At 42.6% G+C, this 21,533-nt stretch overlaps 1 protein-coding gene across 3 annotated transcripts in view; it reads left to right on the plus strand.

Annotated features, from left to right (window-relative positions):
* The window catches only part of SHISA9 (shisa family member 9), a 1,213,953-nt gene that overhangs the window by 1,091,407 nt on the left and 101,013 nt on the right, over positions 1 to 21,533 (plus strand). For all 3 annotated transcript variants that reach the window (XM_085632113.1, XM_085632111.1, XM_085632112.1), the window contains one exon: positions 13,248 to 13,403. In XM_085632113.1, the coding sequence (XP_085488239.1) occupies positions 13,248 to 13,403 (156 nt within the window). The remainder of the gene's footprint in view (positions 1 to 13,247; positions 13,404 to 21,533) is intronic.

The raw sequence follows: 21,533 nt of genomic DNA on the forward strand, positions 1-21,533 counted from the left end.
TCCATCGTGGAGGGGTGGGGGGACCAAGGAAGTGGGTCATGACCGGAAGTGGTCAAGAGTTATGCGACAGAGGCCAGAGTAGAGCCCTTTAAAAGTGGGCTATCCCCAGTGACCCCTCCTTTGTCCCCTGATGTGCTGCGGGAGCCATACTGAATGAACCAGAGGAGACTGCTTAGTGGGAAACCATCAGAACAGTAATACTGGTAGAAATGAAGTGGACCCGCCAATGCTGTCACTACAAAAAACAGAGAACGTGAATGTGGGAGGTAGAGCTTGGCCAGTGTAGAGTGATGGTTGTCATACAACCGAGGGCTGAGCAGCCTTCTACATACCTGCATCACGCACTAGCATCAGCACCAACATGGTGGCGTATCCTGCATCACCCCTGCACTGCATCCATTTACACTACCATGATAAGAAAACTTGCTGCACGTGATTATAGTGAGCTTCTTACCCCACTCACAAGTACCACAGGTTAGCGGGACAGCTAGGAAGCATGGCCGGCACCAGCTCCAACCAATATGCATATAGATCATGTTTACTGTTGGGTTAATTGAAACCATTACAGTGAACATCACAGTGAACAAAACAGAGACCTATCACCCCGTGGTTCTCTATCACTCTAAAAGAGGAACAACGGAAAGTTAGGGCTTTTGAACGAAAGTGGCGACTCAACTATACAGAGCATGACCAAGATTTGTACAAAATCGCCCGACGCCAATACCACTGGTCGATTAAAACGGCCAAAAGGGAATACTACAAGGAAGCCATTAACAATAGTAAGAACAAACAAAGAGAAATTTTCAATATTGTTAATACATTCATTAACCCCCAAACCATGCAGAAAGATATCCCCCCCTCACAGAGTCTCTGCAACACTATTGCAGACTACTTTGAGGGAAAAATTTTAACATTGACCAAAGACTTCCCACAACCCCACAGTAATGAAGAGAACAAGGTCATCAACTCCGGACTAAAAACCAATACCTTTGCTTCCTTTCAACCGGTAAGCAAAGAAGAAACGCAGACAGAAATCCTTAAACTTACATCCGGATCTCCCTTTGATCCCTGCCCTCCGTTAGTGCTTCATTCATTAATAGTGGTTGTTAATCCATTCATCAATAGCATCATAAACTCTTCACTCACCCAGGGTCTGGTCCCTGAGGAATGGAAACTCGCAGCAGTCAAACCCCTGCAAAAAAAAGCACTACCAGACCCCACTACCCTTACAAACCTCCGTCCGATCTCCCTACTCCCAGCCTTCTGTAAACTTACAGAGAAAGCTGTTAACAAACAACTTACTGCCTTCATGGAAAATAATAACATCTGGCATCCCAACCAAGCAGGTTTTAGAGCCCAACACTCCACAGAATCAGCCCTAATCTTTTCCTCCGAAACCCTCCGTGGAGCATTAGATCAGGGAAAGAAAACAGTCCTGGTTCTATTAGACCTGTCCGCGGCGTTTGACACGGTGTCCCATGCCATTCTATTAGACCGTCTAGCCGCGGCAGGAATTGTTGGAACCGCATTGAACTGGATAAAAAGCTTTCTCGTAAATAGGAGACAAGTTGTGGTCTTAGGACAGTACAGATCAGAGGAAAAGTTAGTAGGATCTGGAGTCCCTCAGGGATCCTGCTTAAGTCCTACACTTTTCAATATATATATGGCCCCACTAATCACTCTTATCTCATCCTTTGGCATAGACACCATTGCATATGCAGATGATACTCAGCTCATTCTGATACTGGAAAATGATACCCAAGAAGCCGAGCGAAGGCTCCAAAGCTGCCTTACCGCCACGTTCAGATGGATGAACTTGAATCATCTCAAGTGCAATACTGGGAAAACAGAAATCCTTCCCTTTGGCAAGGATAATTTTTTCAATCCCTCATTATGGTGGCCTGATGATGCCATTGCTCCCCCTAGCACTGCCTCCTCAGTCCGTAATCTAGGGATCAAATTTGACCCCACCCTGAGCTTCAAACAGCAAGCCACAGCCGTAGCAGGGACCTGCTTCGGAATCATTAAAGGGCTCAGGAAATTCTACGACCTAATTCCCCTTTCTGCAAGGAAAACGGTCGCAGTAGCCCTCATCACCTCCCGCATTGACTATTGTAATAGCCTATATGCAGGGACTAACAAAGAAGTCCGCCATAAATTACAAATGGTACAGCATGCAGCTGCCAGACTAGTACTAGGGTGGAAAAAGAGGACCTCAGCTACGGCAGCAATGAACCTCTTACACTGGCTGCCCATTAACAAAAGGGTGCTCTTTAAAATTCTATTGATCACCTTTAGGGCTTTTAATGGAAAGGGACCCAACTACATACTAAAAATGTTCAAACATTATAACCCCACGCGATGCCTCAGGTCTCAAACGGCCAATCTTCTTACCATTCCTAAGTTCAGACTCAAGACTAAAGGAGGAAAATCCTTGGCAGTACTTGGGTCCAAGGCCTGGAACCTTCTCCCCTCCTTTCTCCGTCAAATCTCTACAGAAGCGACTTTCAGAAAGGCCCTCAAGACTTGGATTTTTGATCTACCTGAATGGGAGTGCAAAAATCTAGTCTAATTACCTTCCGCCTGGATCATCATCAGGATCTGATTCTTCTCTACAGCGCAAAGATGCTCCCTGGAGTGCAACCTGCGCTTTATAAAAACCCCCATTACATTACATTACATAGCATATCTTAAGAACCATGGTGCCAATTCAATCATGTACTTCGAAAAACCAAATGCGTCATCAGTAAAATGCTTGGTGCTACGCTGACCCAATAGATCATTTTAAGAATGCTGTCACAGCCAGGAGCCATTGTGACATTTAAAACCATTTACCGACCTAAACCACCGAAAACATTATGAAAGTGCTTAGTGCTAAATTGGCCCAATGGACCTGAAAATGTTATGTTATGTCATTCTAATTTGTAAAGCCCATGGCTGCCTGAAAAAGGGCTTCCCAGTGCTAGCCTGCTACTACAGTGAAAGCTCAGAACACAAGAGAGGGCTAGGCTGCAAACAGCCATGTCTTCAACTGCTTTCTAAAGCAGAGATGATTAGGGGTTTTATGTAGGAGGGTAGGCAATTTGTTCAAAAGCACTGGGGCTATTGCTTGAAAAGAGAGTCTGCCCTTCCTCACTCGATTGATGCGAGGAACCACCACCGGATTCACATGGGCTGATTGGGGAGATCTGGTGGGGTTGTAGGGCTGAAGCTGGGACAACAGTTTGGAAGCACCCTTCTTCTTTATAGTCTGGTGGGCTATGCACAGAGCCTTAAACTGAATGTGTTTTTCTATTGAGAGTCAGTGCAACTTAGAGACTGAACAGAATTTTGTCAGGTGGAAGAGTAGTCGCGCTGCTGCATTCTGAATAATTTGAAGCCTGTTTTTCATATGTCTGCAGGAACCCAAATATGACACCAAAGCAACAAAAATCCAATCAGTAGAACCGGCGTTATGAATTTGAAAGTTTAAGATAAAAACTAGTGTCTAAAAGATCAAAGAGCCAATGGCGGACATCTAGTCACATGCGACTTGGTCAATGTAAAAAAATATGGATGACTGCGATGGAGAACGAGTCAGATACAAAAAGTGAATTTGGCCCTGTCTGCGTTTACCTTCAGACTTAAAAGATATTTTGACAAAAAAGTTCTCTCTAAAAGTAGAAGTTCAGCGGGGCAAGGCTGCAGGTGGTGTACGGGGAGGTGGTGTTACGGTAAAGAGACTGTGTTTCTTTTATGGAATTTGGAAATCTCCAGTGAGGCAAGGCCGGAGAACTGTAGTAGACAAGAGTTCCACAAGGATACCCCTTTGGTGAAGACAACTGAACAGGATTTGCTGCTGTGGAGAAGAACGTAGTGGGAGCTGCCATGAAGTCAGGCCACCCAGCGATGCACCTTGGGTGAATAGACAAGCAGGTTGGTCCTGGTCAACTCTAGGTTCTGGGAGCAGTTTGTGGCCAAACATTCTTTGTATGAAGGCAGGGCCAGCCTATTCAGTTGCAAGTGGGGCTATGATCAGCTAGGCACCCCTTCTCACCAGTTGATGGCCCATACAGGCATACCTAATCCCTCTATTGTGTGGTTATCTGGGAGGAACAAACGAAGTCCATCTGCAAACTACTCCCTGTCATGTAAATCAGGAATAGGCTGAAGGGACCAACTGGTTAGGGAAGGAAAATACCAACTTTGTGGCATTTTCAAAATTGTTACCTAAAATCTGTTTTTTTCTCAGACACCAAACATTAAACATTTACCTCTTCCCAATAATTTAACACTTATTAAATGTAACAACGCAACCGATGTCTTCCTATGGGAGACATAGGCCTCACAGTAGTGAAATATTTAGGAGTTGTTCATTTACAGGAAATGTAAAACCTAAAAGTACATGTCCAACATTTTAATTACATGCACCCTGGCCTCTGGGCTTCCTAGGGTCTACCTTAGGGATTACTTAAATGCAATAAAAGAGGAGTTTAAGGCTTGGCAAGAAGGTTCTATTGCCAAATCAACTTGGAAGTTAAAAACTGCATTCAGGCTGTGATAGCAGACCTGGGACATGTTTCATGGGGCTACTTAGGTGGGTGTCATAAATAATACCTGATGCAGGCCCACTAGTAGCATTGAATTTACAGGACCTGGATATATGGCATACCACTGTACAAGGGGCTTATAAGTAAATTAAATATGCCAATCAGATATAAGCTAATTTCACCATGTTTAAGGGAGTGAGCACAAGGACTTTAACACTGCTTAGCAATTGTAAAGTGCACCAAGTCCTAAAGCCAACAAAAACAAATGTCAGCAAAAAGTTGAGGTAAAGGCAAAGGTTTGGATGAAGACCAGCCTAAGGCTAAAAGGTGTAACAGCCCTTCTCAATTAAACTATTATAAACCTGGACAAAACATTTGTGTCAATAGTTTTTTTGCAAAATTCAACTCTTAGCACTTGACCATGATTGTGGGATCCATGTACACTCCAAACAAAGCGAAGTCTGATTTCCTTGTCCACTTATCAAAAGTACTTACTGGCTGGTGACTGAAACATGATTTTGGTCTCATATTAGAAAGGTTCCATAGTCTAGAGTAGGACCAGTACAATGGTCATGGCCAGCAGAAAGGACAGAGGATCTTAAATGATCTGATGCAAAATCATACCTTGGTTGACCACTGCAATCCGTGTCTCCCCAGAAATTGTGAGTACCCATTGTTTTCCTGCAACCAAGGCACCTGCATTTGCATTGATTTCGTCCTGGCTTCCAGCTGTAAGCTTGGTGACTCCATCTTGCAAAATCCTACAAGATGACCTGTTACACCACTCATTGGTCCTACTCTTCATTGACCTGGGATATTTTTTATCGCTGGTGAAGCATTCACACATAAAACCCTCCTGGTACATGCTGTCAGAAGTAACATGGCAACACTGGTACCTATTTCACTAAAGAAGGTTCAGTCACCTCTGACCAAATTCTGTAGGTGACAAAAACACCCTACCTCATGGGTTCCATGATTAAGCACCACTGTTTGAAGGAAGAATGTGGGGGACACCCAAACCTCTCCATGTAAGGATGTTTTCATCACTCAATAAAGGTTACTGCACATCTTCCTCACAGTTCTCCAAAAAGCTCTACAAAAGTCATAATTTGTTCAAATTTTCTTATTCACTTCGAAAGCAAACATGCTTTATAACTCTTCAAATGGAAATCCTATGGACATGGGGAAAAGGCAAGGGGTTATTAACTGTTCAAATCTAATCCATGTTGTTTACCTCAGGCATTTGTTCTGCAAGGAGAAAACAGAAAACCCAACTTTTTGACATCAAAAAGAACACACCAACACCTACAGTTCTGGAGCAGTTAACCCGAACAATGCATTGTTACTCTATTTGACTCCAGGAGAATGTTATTCTTTTCAGGGCAAAACACATAAAAAAATCTTAAAAATCATATGTGCCAAGCTGATTGGGAAACGCAATGAAAAGTTGAGATTAACAGTTTCACTACACAACAATGACAGATACAGGATATCATCACTCCTAAGCATGGGGTACAAGGATGCAGAATTCATTGGCTTGCATCATTGTGACTTCAGCAAACCTATCTTTGATACCAATCCTGGATAAGATCATCTACTTTCCTCCAGTTACCACTGGACATTCCTAATTAAAATCAACATTAAAATCTTGACAAACATTATGCAGGGTATGCTCCATTCCATACTAACCTTTTTCATTCACAACTAGCCTATGACTTTGTCCAGGACAGCACTACCAGTAACAACTTACATGTTGTGAAAATGATCACAATCCCACCATATACAATGTTGTCATGCTGTTGTCAAACTCAACATAATCGCTCAGTGATTTCTAGCAGTGCTGTCTCTGTGCTGTGTCGAGTGTGAAAGCCAGCCTGAGATGGGTGTAGCAGCTTATTATTGGCCTAAACGTATTAAGCTGATGGATTACACATTTTCCAATATTTTAGCAGCCCCAGGGAGCAATGATACAGGTCGAAAATACGCTGGTACTTCTGGGTCTGCATTAGCCTTTTTAAGAAGGGAAATCATATTTGCTCTCCAAAAATAAGGAATAGCTCCTGACTGACACAGAGAACAATGCCTGATATGTTGGGGATATGTGATCAGCAACCAACGCCATAATATGTGGAGGAAATTGGTCTTCAGGAGAGCCTGAGTTGCACAATGCCAACTGCTTCTTCAGGTCCTCTATTGTATGGGGTACAAACAATGTCAACTTATTTTCAGCTACAGGCCCTATAATGTCACTAGGTACTGTGACACAAACCAGGCAATCAGAACTTTCCACATATTAGTTTGAATTTTGAAGACCTTGTCTCAAAAGAAGTCATTTAATCTTGTATCTATAGTTTGAGTAAACATCAGGACAGAGGTTCATGCTATCTGGCTCAGATGCACACTCGCTATCTTGCCCACTCCAACTCACAGTGTCTTACTCACACATTCTCATTGACACACTGTCTCACTCACATGCGCACACAATATTCACCTCACACCTTTTCACTCACATAGTCTCTGCATGCATTGTGTCAATCACACACTTCCATGCTTGTTCTCTCACATACACACTCACTGGTCACTTACATGCTCAACTACTGATTCATTCACTGTTTCAGTACCATGCTCACAAACTGTCTAAAACACCCTGCATCACTTACATATTCTCACTTAAGTGCTCAATCACAGGCTCACTCACTAACTCACTAACATACTCTGTCTCATTCACACGTCACAATCGAGGTGGAGATTTGCATACTGTTAAGTACATAAGAAATTAAAAAGTTTATGAAAATAGCAAATGTGGGTGTTTCCCTACCTCAGTGGCAGATTGGCACCGGCGTACTCCAATACATGTTGTCTGTATTAAACAACATCATTCTTTCAACCTGAAAGTTAAATGAAAACATGTTCAAGACTCATCGACCGGGCGGAAAACCGGTGGGCGGTCTTTCTGTCCGCCGGGGTCCCCCCCGCCATAGTAATATGGCGGGGGAGAATGGCATGCGGGCGGGGAAGAATGTCAGGCGGATCGCCACTGCCATGCGGGCGGTGGCGATCCGCCCGACATTCTAATGGGCCTCTATGTAATTTGCATTCAACTGTACAATTGAAGTTCACTAAATACTATGTATAACTTCAACACTTAATGATTTCAAATGTATGTTAAGATAACTGTTATTATCTCAACCTCCATTGAGGTTTCTTTGAAACAGATTTGAAAAAAATGCAAACTGGTGTCTAGCGTAATGTAGTTTTTCCAATCATTTGAAATTTCAGCTCTATGGTTCTATTTGCTTGAACATGGTTGGTCTCCAAAGTGCTTACTACACTAATGTTTGGTCGAAGTTTAAAGATGACCAACTAGTGTCATGATGTTATGGGCTGTGTGGGTGACTGAGAGTGTGTATGGCTGTGTCGGTGAGTGAGTCCATGTGTCAGTGGTATATAGGTGAGTAACTGAAGATCTGAAAAGCATATGTGAGTTTTGGAGTATATGAGTGACTGTATGGGTGAGTGAAATCTGAGCCTAACTATAATGTATCTGTAACCTTTGGTTACTTCACATAATTTCTAAGGTTTTTGAAATGTTAATTCCTAACTATAACGTACCTGTAGCCTTTGAATTTTTCTGTGAATTTCTACGGTTTTTAAGAATTAGTTGTGTTTGCACAGTGTTAGCGAAAAAGGGCTGGACCTCTGACCAGCTCTCAGGAAATCCCCTGTGTAAGGCTTACAGGAGATACTAGGAGGGCTTCTTGGCCCCCAAGGTCCCTTAGGAGCAAAGTGAACTTTATTCCCCAACCACTAGTGCAACAGGAGGCGCATTTGCAGAGTGGTGGAGATAGGGGGCCTCCAAAGACCTCTTAGCAATCCTGCTGTGTGCGACTTACTGAAGGTAACAGGAGGAGTAATTGGTCCCCAAGGACGTCCTTGGGGGCCAACTACCCTTCCTGTTACCTTCAGTAAGTCCCACACAGCCGGATTTCTGAGATGGTGCCAAAGGCCATGCCCCCTTTTTCCACCACTCTGCAAACAAGCCTCCTAGTGCACTACTAGTGGGGGGATGACGTCCCCTTATCCTATTGATGGTCCCAGGGGGCCAACTACTACTCCTGTTTCTTCCAGTAAGATCCACACAGCTGGATTGCTGAGAGGTCATCAGAGGCCATGGTCCCTTTCTCAACCACTCTGCAAAAGCACCTCCTGGCACACTACTGGTTGGGGGAAGAAGTCCACTAAGTGTAATTCATTCCCCAACGAGTAGTGTGCCAGGAGGTGTGTTTGCAGAGTGCTGGAGAAAGGGGGCATTTCTCCCAATTCTTCTCAGCAATCCCACTGTCTGGGACTTACTGGAGGTAACACAAGGGGTTCCTGGACCTCAAGGTCCCAAAGCATCCATGGGGTCTTCATCCCTGAACCAGCACTGCACCGGGAGGTGTTTTCACAGAGTAGTGGAGAAAGGGGGTGGGCCTCCAACCACTTGCCCTCCCGCATTTGTTTTTTTTTGTTTTAAGGATAGGAGGGCCACTTGGCCCCCCTTCCCTGGGCTAATTTTGGCTCCCGGGCCCAGCCTTTTTGTTTAATTTTTTTAAGTAGTGTTTGCTATGGCTTGGTGGGAGCAAGCCATAACAAACAGCAATATCCTGGGGGTTTGCACCCCGGGACATTGCAGGAGCCTGCTCCTAGGGAGTCATAGTCTCCAGGGCCATCATGTATCCAAGAGGCCCCTTCCAATCTTCTTACTTTCCCCTAGAAGGTCGTGTTCCCTTGCTTACGGGGGCCATGCAGCCCCCTCAGCATTCAATGAAACTTATGCCCGGGGAGGTGGAGGCCCCTGGGGCTGCAGGGGGTTCCATTCAGCCCAACATTATTTTAAGATTAAGCCCCAGTGAGGTGGTGGTCCCTGGGGCTGAAGGGGTCTGAGTGGCCCCCATCCCAAAAAATAAATAAGCCCTGGGGAGGTGGTGGTTCCTGGGGCAGCGGGGAGGCCTTTAGGTCTTAAAGGCCTCCCCCGCATTTATTTAAAAATAACCCTGGGAGGTGGCAGTCTCTGGGGCATCAATGAGCCCCAGGAGGGGAGGCTGTGTGCCCCCCTCCTTTATTACCAGGCCCCCAGGATCTGGCCCACGCAGGGGCCAATTAGGAACAAAGCGCGGGAGTCAGTGCTTCGCTTAATTGTTTTTAAAAAAGTACTTTGTTTGGCCCTGCTGTGTCCCTATGCCCCCCCCCCACTCCTGAAGAAGAGGCCTAGGGGGTCAGAGTGTTTCTATCTGCCCCCTTTTCTTTTTCGTAATGTTTTTTTTCCTGTGACAAGGTATGATGAGCAAAATGAAGACTGTAGGCAAGTGAGCATACACAGCAGAACAAAGAAGAAATGCCTCTCTGAAACAGATGTCATGAAAAACGTGTCTTATGTAAAAGCAATTCTAAACCCTGTTTTCTCCAGATTGAAGGTGTACCTACATTTTTTTATTTCACTCCCTTTTTGTCATGGATCATTTGCAATTAATCCTGCACTAATGTCTTCCATTTGATGTTTTTGGCTGTCATCACCGCTCCATTGTATATGAGATGTGGCAGCCAGTTGTGCTGCAAGGAAAGAAGTTCAGTCACTAATTAACTTGAAAAGCATCGTTTTGAATATGGAGCACACGCTTCCACAGGAATTAGCAAGGAGGGCTCAAAGAGTACATAAAAATGTTCAAAACAAGCCACTCGCTTTAATTAAACCTTTTGTAAACACCGTAGAAGGAGGAAATTAACAGTGATTCAGAGAATGAGGATGTATTAAATTCTGAGAACTGTTATAGGACATTCCTTGTTTCCAATAAATAAATGCTTAGTCTTTTTTGTGTCAGCAAGGACACACTGTAGGCTAAGTATACATTGTACTGCAATTATTTATCACTACTACGTTTGTAATTTTCAGGACACTTTTTTAGGGCAACAGTGTGACAGTCCCTTATGTACATTTTAGGGATTCAGTTGAGCTAGCATTCAAGTCACCTTCAGTTTGTCGAAAGGCCAGAACTTAAAAAAATGTTGCATTGTGCTTGCGATCAGCAAGTGTTTAAAGTTCATTGAATTTCCATTTTGGCAAGAAGCTGGAGATCTGGCAGTTCAACTAGGAGCACCTTCCTGCCTGCTTTCCAGCTCCAGTGCCTGGATACCCTCATGGGTGATAAGCTGCGCCATACAAATCTACATAACATAGCACAACATTGATGCTAATTATTTTAGAAAATACATGAAGGGACCCAAGGTTTTTCTTAGGAGCTCGCCGCTGGTGATCCAGAATGACACTGTTGCAAAAACGAAAGCTGCACAGTCTTTGTTCCACCCCATACCTCTTTCTTCCACCACCCAACACTTCCTGCCTCTCTAGGTCAATGCTCTATGGGTCTTTTTCATCCATACTTGCTCTCTTTGTTACTGTTTCCAACACCGTCTCTTTCTTCTACCTTTCTCTCTCTTGATCAAAGTCTGATGATAAAAAAATAAGCCATGGCCAACTGGCAGCAGAACATAAGAACTACAATAAACCTGTAATTCACTCCAGGAATGCGAAATCTGAAAACTGTACTCAACTATAGATAATGTACAGTTTATGACTCCTAGCATTCAAAGAACCATGTAACCTAATCTGTTATTTCTGTGAAGCTGAGTTGTGAAATAAGCATGCAGGAAGGAAGATGAAAAAGGTGCCACATTATCAGGTACTTGTTTAATTTTAGAACCACATTGCACTACAAAACATAAATAATACTCACAGGAGAATTGGAGGCTGGACTCCTGATTCTGAACACCCACAGGTGTCTTTACGCTTCCACTATCTTAATAATCAGTTCAGTTCTTTGGCTCAACCATTTTTTCCCAGTCAAAGGTGTGATGTCACAACCGCAACGCCAAAATCCAATTTCTTCCATGCAACTCACTTACAATGCAATTTGACCTTTTTCATAGATGTTTAATGTTCACTGAAGTGCAGAGCTGTCCTTTCGTAAAATGCTCTCACCCAATGTTTTATACTCTGTGGTATGCTATTTCTTTGGGAAAACTCAAAGCTACACACCCGGTCCCCACGTATTTAGTTAATTTTAGCAATGTGGCAGATGCTTCTCATAAACGGTTATTTTAAATGTAACTATTTGTTTACATAGTTTGGAAATTAAATATTGGCTAATTGTTCTATTTATTTTACAAACATAATATGTTTTGATTCTTTACATGTGTGTTAATCAACTTATTTAATGCTCGCACTGTAAAACAAAACACAGACAACAAAAAATAAATATGGCAATGACATGAGGGTGCAGCCTTTACAGCGCAGTCATCCCAATGCAGCCAGTAAATCTTGTTACTCACGCTCTACAACTTTCATAATAAATCTTCCATACCTTCACTACCCTTTAGACCTTTCTTAAGTTCAGTTCTAATCACCTCGGTGACCACTTCTAGCACAATTCCAATGATCTGTCCACATATACATTCTTCATGCCATAGGAATACTATGGTGCCGATTATGATGTGAGTTTCAGACCGACATCTCCACTTTCACTTCCGACTGCCTAATAACAATGTAGGTGGTCAGAATTAATACCAGCTGGTCATTCTGAGTGGATTCTGTCGAAATTACGAACATTACCTTGCTTCTGCTTTGCTGGTATTATCTCTTAGGAAGTTGTACTCGAGGGTGTACCTGAAGTACATGTTCCATATTGGCACATTGCTTTTTGTAGTCATGGTGCTGCGCATTGTCTTCTCATTGGCGCAACTGTTCGCTATGTTTCATGGAGGGTGGTAAATTGAGACCACAGAACTTTTCTCCTGATGGAGATTTCAAATGAGTAAAGGGCATATGTATGAAGCCTATTTCATGTTCGTAAACAGAATAGGCCCGTTTGCGAATGGGAAAAAGCCTTTTGGGATGTATCATCCAAAAGGCCCTAGCAATATAGGGAATCGGAAAATTTGCGATTCCCTGTTTTGCGAATGCATTTAAGGAATCTCAAATTGCGATTCCTTACATGCAATGCAGTAAGCACCCAAGTTGTCCAATTTTGCCCTAAAAAATTGCACATTACCACCAACTTCAAGTTGGTGGTAATTTGCAATTTCTTTGAAAAATGCACTTTATTGAATTTTTCAAAGTGCTCTGTGGCGCACATACCTATTTCAGGGGTGCAACAGGGTGTCCATTTGACACCCTTGCACCCTTGAAATTACATTCGCAATTTGCGAGTACCTAATTGGTACTCGCAAATTGCGAATGTCTTCCCATTCATTCCTATGAGCCTCTAGATCAATAAGAATGAACGGGAAGGTATTCCTTAATCACGAATCGCAATTTCTGATTCGCAATTAAGGAATATTAAGGAATCACAGTTATTATTGCGATTCCTACATACATTCCATTTTGCGAGTCCTTAATGGCGTTTTGCTAAAAATCGCTATTAAGGACTCACAAAACGGCTTCATCATACATATGTCCCTAAAGGTACAGAGATGTGAGATACATGTTCCTTTGTTGGATAAGAAAATACATCAGAATGAATAACTAAACTGCAAAATGCATCCTTCTTATATAACTGCAGCATTTTTTTCACCAGGAGGTTGAAATGCAAAACTGAGTAGCAATTGTTATGCTTGGTTATTTATCAGGACCATTTTCAAGTCAGATTTTCTTAACATATCTTTTTTTTTTCTTTATTGCAGACACGGCACATATGAATAATGTAGTTCCAGCGTCTCCCTTACTCCCACAGATTGCACATCCGCATTCGTACCCCACCATGGGACCAATATCAAACCCTTATGAGCAGCAGCCCCCAGGCAAGGAGCTTAACAAGTATGCCTCGCTAAAAGCAGTTGGTAAGCAGTAATATCATTACATGCCTCCTCGTTTCATTCTGCTGCCTATTTTCTAACCCTGCTTGTCGTGCATTAAAAAAATTAATATTTCATAGATATGCCGGGTTGAAAGACAACCGTGTTATCTGTGCTAATAGCATAACTTTGTACAGCAATGCGCAAGAAGTGATTTCAGACTCCATGTTTGCCCATAGCAGTTTTGCACATATTGCTGGAAAAATAAAGAAGAATGATGGCTCTGGAAGTGAGTAATTACTTATTTCTTGGTAAACAGTGCCAGCTTAGCAGCCTGAAATAAGTTTGGCCATCTAGTAAATGTCAGCTTACCCTCAGGGTTAGTGTAAAGAGGGCTCCATACACTGATGGTGCTGACTTGCAAGTAAGCTGAGGCATGTAAACTCCAGCAGGGTTAAACATGTAATTATAAACAAAATACATATGGAGTGAAATGTTTTAACAGAACTGGTTTATTTATTTTTACTGAAGTAATGTAGTTTGTGGTATCTGAGGAATGTATGACATTACTAGCAAACATTTACAACGAATGCCTTTACAGCGCAGTTTTGACATCGCAACATCCATTACAACGCATGATTTTACATTGCATGCCATCACAACGCATTTTTAGAAACTACATTTCCAACACATTCCATTGCAACGCATACCATTACAACGTATACCATTACAAGGTCTATTACTTTTAGGGCAACAGTAGGGTAAGTGTTGGATAGTGTAGAGGTAAAAATTACTATTCCCGGTCCAGTGAGTACAACAGTAGAGTAAGTGTTGGATAGTGTAGGGGTAAAAATTACTATTCCCACTCCAGTGAGTGCAACAGTAAGGTAAGTGTTGGATAGTGTAGGGGTAAAAATTACTATTCCCCATTACCTACCTTACATTGCGTTGTAATGGCATGCACTGTAGTGACATTCATTGTAGTGACATGCGTTGTAGTGACATGCGATGTAAGGGCTGAGTTGTAATGGCATGCGATGTAAAGGATGTTGCGTTGTAATGACTGCGTTGTAAAGGTAGTGCGATGTAATGACTGCGTTGTAAAGGTTGTTTCCCCATCTGACAAATGATAACTGCCAATCTTTTGGAGGTTAATCTTAGGATTTTTTTAAAAATCAGCAGTCTTTGATAAAGCTACTTCCTGAACTGCTGCTTCTTAGCTTGAGCTATCTTTTAATATTTGAATTCCTTTATGTGCATTTTTGGCACAGAGAAATCTCTTATACTGTCTATTTCCCTATCACAGAAAGAGGCAGACACTACTATGTGTCTTGTGTGTTACTATGGGTCATGTTTTTTGGGCAACCAGGAGTATTTTGTGTCTGTGTATTAGGAAATTGAAAATATATGTTTTAAGTAGGAGTGAATAAGGTCAAGAGACTCAGGGGTTATGGCCTGGTGGGCAGTCCCTGGAACTGCAGGTATTTTTCTGCCATATAAGGAGCTGCCGAGCATCACTTTGCAAGTCTTCAAGCTACTTCCACCGGGCAGCACTGAGGACCAAGAGCCGACGCTCAGAGCTGCACCCAAGTTCGCTGAACCCAGTAGTGTTTCTAGAGAGTTGTTGGGATCCTCAGAAGAAAAGTTATTGATCGAGGGCCGTGACAATGAACGACTGGTAATCTAGTGGTGACTTGACTTCGGCCTGACCAGAGAAGAGTTTGTTGGACATCAACCCTGCAAACAGGACCCCCTCACCGTCTTCGTGGACTGAGGATTCGCTGCAGTAAGACCCTCATCGGCCGCATCGCATCCACAGCATCCTTAGAGAAGCTTCAGCAACCTTCACCCCTTGCATCATGACCACCCCATAGGAATCCATTGCAACACGGATGAAGAGCCTGGAACTGCTGAAGCAGTGCTTCACCTGTAGAGGTAACTGTTCTTGAGGACCTTGCTAGTCCCCCTTGACTAGCTCCCTGCTGGAGTTGTTTGCTCCACATACTTCTAATTAACCGCAGTGACAATTACTTACGTTTTCCTTGAAAAAGTTTCTAAATGTCCAATTTGTTTATTTTGGTATGGCTTGTTCGCAGTTGAGTGAAATTGCACTGATTTATTATTGCTTGTAGAATATATATCTCTGGAACCTTCCAGTTGATCTTTTTTGTTCTAGTATCTAAATTCTTATAGCAATACTGTGTATTTTTATAAAGTGATGCTGAATTTGGGTTTAACCAATTTGGCATACTTTTAGGGTCAGGACACTGGCACTGAGGTCTGGATAGCAGGCCTCAGTGCACTTTCAGAGTCAAAAACCCAGCAGCATCAGTCATAAAACTTGGGGGTGACCATACAAAATTGGCATTTCCTTACATCTACTTATGATCTCACACATTAAGTCAGAGATGAGATCTCAAATAATATCATTATTATCTTTTCACATATCAAATTGCCATTCACATCATCACTGACATAAATTAAGATTCTAGACAACCCTACATGCAGGAATCAAGTGGGCTCAACCTTTAGCCATCACTAAGCAGGCTCTCAGAGAATGGGCCAGCCTCACACATGCCCTAAGTTTTGTATGAAATATTACTGGGTCAAACTCACAATCTTGCAGTGAACTGCGAGGCACACTCACAGAGACTGGACTTTCACAGGCCCTCTGCTCAGCAATCCTACCCCAAGAGTTAATTGGCTGTGGCTTTTGACCATGCCTAGTTTGCTGAGGGTCCAGGGCCTGACCTGTTTTCTCTCAACACTTCTACTTCCAATACTCACTTAATATAGAATTCAAAGATGAGCAGTGGTCTCTATGTATATGGCCTGGACTCTATCCAGGCTCTGCAAGTATGGACCCACTTCCAAGAACCACTTGGGCATGGCTCATTCCCTCACAAATTCCCTCCATGCTCAGCGCATTATAATTGCCCTTTATATGTCCCTATACTCATAGCATATTCATTGATGTAGTGAAGAATTTCAGTTGTGATTTCATATGTGACCTCATATGTGAGATCATGGACGGTACACTGCAGAACATTATGTTTACACTGCTCACCAAGGTGATGAATTTCAGTTTTTTTAGAATTGAATCATAGCCATAATGTTTCTTCAAATAATGTTTTCCTAAGGAATTTCCAGGTTCAAACGTTAGTTGGGCTGTTGAGAATGGAAATAAAACATCATTTAATCAATCTTTGCCACTAATCTATGTATATGTACTTTAATCCTCTATATATGACCTATGAATGTGTGCATCAAATTCTTGGCATATGGTGTGACCTCTGGCTCTTGCTTCGCATAGGAAACTCAGAACCGGTGGTGAACTTTGGCCTTAGATGTGGCTGGGTTGCAGTGCCCCCATATTCCACTGTACATGGCTGTTGATCATTGTCTGGGCTTCAGAAGAGAGAAAAGAAGGAATAAGATGGTTGAGAGTTACCAGTTTTAATTTTGTCTTTCAGGAAGTGGCCATGTTTCCCAACAAAGTATTAGAGTTTAGTTTGAACCAACTTCTTCCATAAGGACAACAAGATTCCACAGGGACCAACTTATACAACCCATGAGCTTCCTTTTCTGTTGGTGTCCTTTGTCGTCTCAATACAGTAGGCACAGGAAAACAGTGCCAGGTAGCTAGGCTTTTCAGATCAGGGACAACATAGAAAACTGTGATGGGATTTCGAATGTGGCAATTGCTAGCCCTGGCTCACTAACAATTTAGGAATGCTGTTCTTCATATTCAAAATGCTTTGACCAAAGATTTGAGCCAGCAGAAACTTAAGGCCAGCTACCACAGAGGTATCACCCTTATGGTTCTTACTCAGAGTTGACCCAGCCATGTTCCGACAATGCTTGTCATGCACAGGAATCTCAGGACACTTTGTCACACCTTGCGACCGGTCTCATATGTCCTTAGAACCAGCCGCGCATGACCTTTGGCAATGATTTGGGAGTCAATGGAGAAAAAGATGCCGAATTTGGTTTAGGGTCAATGATATTTAACCCCTCACTCAAGAAGTGGCAAAGCTTCACTGAAAAGTCATTGTGCGTAAGCTGCTCCCAGCTACTATAGGTTCCACAAGTTCCCACATAGTTCCCTCTACACAGACCAGGCACCCTAAAATCTCTATTCAGATGAGGAGTAGCTCTTCTTGCTATGTCCAAGTCTCTTGAGAATACTGGGTTGTATGACTGCTTGGAGTCATAGATAGTAAATGCTAGCCCCGGCTTGCCACAAATTTAAGGATGCTGTTCTTCATAGTCAAAATGCCCAGCCCAAAACAAACACCAGCAGGAATTGTGAACCAACGGCCACACAGGCATCACCTACATGCTTCTGGATTTTCAACTTGGGTGCACTATATGTTATTAAATGTAATTAACCTATTGCTGTTAAGTAGGAGAAAAGGTGCTGCAAAAAGGGATATCCCTCAGAATTTTCTATGTAAGTTGCTGATGATCACTAAATATTTGCAATCTTAAATATTAACCCTCAAACATGCTCTAATCATTCTTCTCTATCACAGTGAATGGAATGTAACCGATAGTCTGTTAAGTAAATGGGCCTCAAACAACAATGCTGATTGTAAAATATACCGATTGAGGTACAAATAACAGTGTTATTGCTTTCAAGATGTAAGTATGGATGCAGAATAAGGATCTTATTTACGGAAATATATTAGGTGTAGAACAGTTTAATCAAGATAAAAAGGGTTGTGTCAGAAATGCTACTTTTTGAACTCTGTGGATCTCAAAACAGGATCAGGTGCTTGAATATGGTGACAAGTTTAGCTAGAATCTTAGGGTTTCATGTTTCACTAATATCATCTCACAGGGTAGCGCTGTCTTTCTGGATTGTTTCTTAAAAATGTAAAGGCGAATGCATTGAGTACTGGTTTTTATAAAAGGAAACTTCTTCTAATTATGTACTTCTTTCTCAAGGTAGCCAACAAAGAGCAATAGAAGCAGTTCTGTATAGCAAGTTTCTACTGTCTAAAATAAGTTGTAGATCTAATGAAAAGAAAATTATGGTTGCTGATGAGAGGATGAAATAAGATTTGTGTTTATTCATCTGGCTAATTTTACTGGCACTTTCAAAAAAGCTCTAGAGATAGGAAGTGATTATAGATAGGAAGTGATTAGTCTCGGATTGAAAAATATCTGATAATCGTAACAGCAATTAGTATCAAGGCAGAAATTAAATTGTTATTGATCCTGCATGCTAATTAATGTAGCATTTCGAGAAGCATTATTAATAAACAGTGGCATGCACGACTCGATGCCTTTGCTCCAAAGAAAAGCCCTTCTACTACTGCTACAATTGGCTTTTCTTTGATTTGAGAATGTGAGTGACAGGTTGACAAAATGACTGTCTATTCACCAGGACTAACTTGTTTTTAAGCACTAAGGGGCATATTTACAAGCCCCTTGCGCCACTTTTGCGTCACTTTTCCCATGTTAAAAGTGACGCAAAAGTGGTGCAAGGGGCTTGTAAATATGCCCCTAAGTTTTTGCCTTAGCTCACAACAATTACAGCAAACTTTTTAAAATATATGCGCCAATAGAGAGGCATAATGTTTGCAGCATGCAACAAAATATTTCCTGACATGTTGAGAGCTGAGTTTTCCGCAAGGGGCTTGAATAATGAAAATAGCCTACTTTCATTCATTTTTTAATGCACAAACTACACTGCATTGGACCTGCTACCCTGATGATGTACGCCCTTTTAGCACTTTTTCCACTCTATCCATGCGCAGATAGAGCCAAAGCTAGAACCCCAGGAGGGAGTGGAAGGAGGTCTGATAAACCAGAAAGCTGGCATAAAGGTGACTTTCAAATGGAGCCTTGTCTTGACAGATCCTAACAATCTCAGATAACCAGGTCCACAAAAATATATAACTCACTTGGTCCATCACTTGTGAAAGAGGACTTGCTAGAGGAATCAGATTATAAAGAGAAACAGGCTTAGGGGAAAAAGGCAAGGGGACCTCATCCCCCCACCAGCAGTATGCCAAGAGGCACGTTTGCAGAGTGGTGGATAAAGGGGTGTGGCCTCCAACCACCTCTCAGCAATCCTACTGTGTGGAGCTTACTGAAGGTAATAGGATTCTTTACTTGCCCCTAAAGACCATCAGAAGTCAAAACGCACCAGGAGGAGCGTTTGCAGAGTGGTGGAGAAAGGGGGCAGCTATTGTTTTTCTTCCTTTTTCTCCCTTCCCTGGACCATTTTGGGCTCCGAGGACCCCTTCCCCCCGGACCTCCCTGCTTTTGTTATGTTATTTCATTAGAGAAAAGGGAGGGGGCAATGCGTCCCCCCATTCGGAGCCAACATCGGACCCAGGGACCCCATCCCCCAGGGCCCGATCTCTCAATTTTTTTTTTTAAACTGAAGGGAGGGGGTTCTAGCGGCCCTGCTCCCACACTGTTTTCAGCCACAGGGACCCCATTTTTAAAATTATTATTATTATTTTTTAAGTAGGGGAGGCACAGCCCCCCTCCCAGGCCATTTTCAGTCCCAGAGACCCTATCACCAGGGGGTCTGACCCTCTTTTTAAAAAATGTAATATTTTGAAAAAAAAGGGAGGCGCTGACCCCTCCCGTGCGGATTTCGGCCCTGGGAAACCCATCCCCCCGGGCCAGGCCTTTATAAAAAAAAATTTTAAAGAAGGGAGGGGAGCCACGTGCCTCCACCTCTCTGGGCCAACTTAGGCACTGGGGACCCCATCCCCCAGGGCCTTGCTTTTCCATTGGGGGCCACTGGGAGGTCCTCATGGCCCCCATGGTCCCTGCCCGCTTCCCGATCCTCTCCTCCTGCAGGAGACGGCATTGCTTTTGGATCCAGGGAGCTGCTTACATTAAGCTCCCTGGATCCCAAACCAATGTCTGTTTCCCTGCTTGCTTCACAGCAGGCAGGGAAATGGACATGCCCCTGCTTCCTGAAATCAGAGAGTTTCTATGGCTTGGTGGGAGTGCACAGATCTTACCTAATTGCAGCCACTCACATAGAGTAAATAAATAGGAAGGCTGATGTAGAGTCATTAAAATAAAAGTAAGTGAGAAAAGGAAACAGGAGTGTGAAAAGCCTCCATCTTGGAAGAGGCAGAGGTAGAAAAAAGAGGATCACAAATACACCATACAGATTGCACCTTCGAAAGGCATTTAAATGCACATTAAAAAAATCAGTTCTAATCATTATGAATTGTGCACAGAGCACTGAATAGCCAATACCTTCTTCCAAAAAAATATAAAACACAATGAGGCATTCAGAGCTTGGCTATAACGAAAAATCCTCCCATTTCTGAAGTTAGTGCACAATCCACAGCAGAGGCCAGAATAGAGCAAATCAGGAGTGGCACATTTCACTTGGTGGATTTTCATCCACACTATATATTTCCACCACAATCAGAGAATCTTTCTTTACCACCCAAATCCTAATCAGGCCCACTATTTCTAAATGGGGGCCATTTTCTTCTTGCCAAACGCGAAGAGGCCAACGTTTTTGAAGCACCCTCCAACCATGTGGCACATAATGCTTCTAGCTTTCAAATTAGTAACTAGACATTTTACAGTTCAGTATGTTCTTGTAAACTTCCTTTAACCGGTGATGGTTTTTATTAGATTAATACTTATTTATTCCCAGGTGCACTTATAGTGGGAGTACATTTCTGAAAAACCAAATAACATAAAATAGATAACATAACATAATATAACATAACCTTGGCTTTTTGGCAAATATTCTCAAACACTCAGACACTCAGATAGAACATCCAACCTTCTTGCTTATCATGAATTCTATAGCTTTGCTCATCTGGTCTGATCACTGCCTAATAAAGTTTTCAGCTTATATTACTCAACATACTTTGCCAACCTTCCCCTAAGGAGGCTGCCTTTAAATATAGAGCTTGGAAAAATCCCACCTCACAGAATTTACCTGGTGAATTGCTGATGCCCAACCTGAATAATGCCTATAATATTAGTGAGGCAATTGCCCTGTTTAAGTTAACAGTGGCGAAAGCCTTCAGTTCACTTGCACATCTGACAAACAGCAGACAATCCAGATAATAAGCATTGGCCAAATTGTACAGTCTTGAGCTGCAATTTAAAAAAAGGGAATGTAAGTGTCTAGAGATAAGCTGACGAAAAACTGAGGTGGACAAATCCAAATGT

Source organism: Triturus cristatus, chromosome 10 (genome assembly GCF_964204655.1).
Source record: "Triturus cristatus chromosome 10, aTriCri1.1, whole genome shotgun sequence".
NCBI classification, from domain to species: Eukaryota; Metazoa; Chordata; class Amphibia; order Caudata; family Salamandridae; genus Triturus; species Triturus cristatus.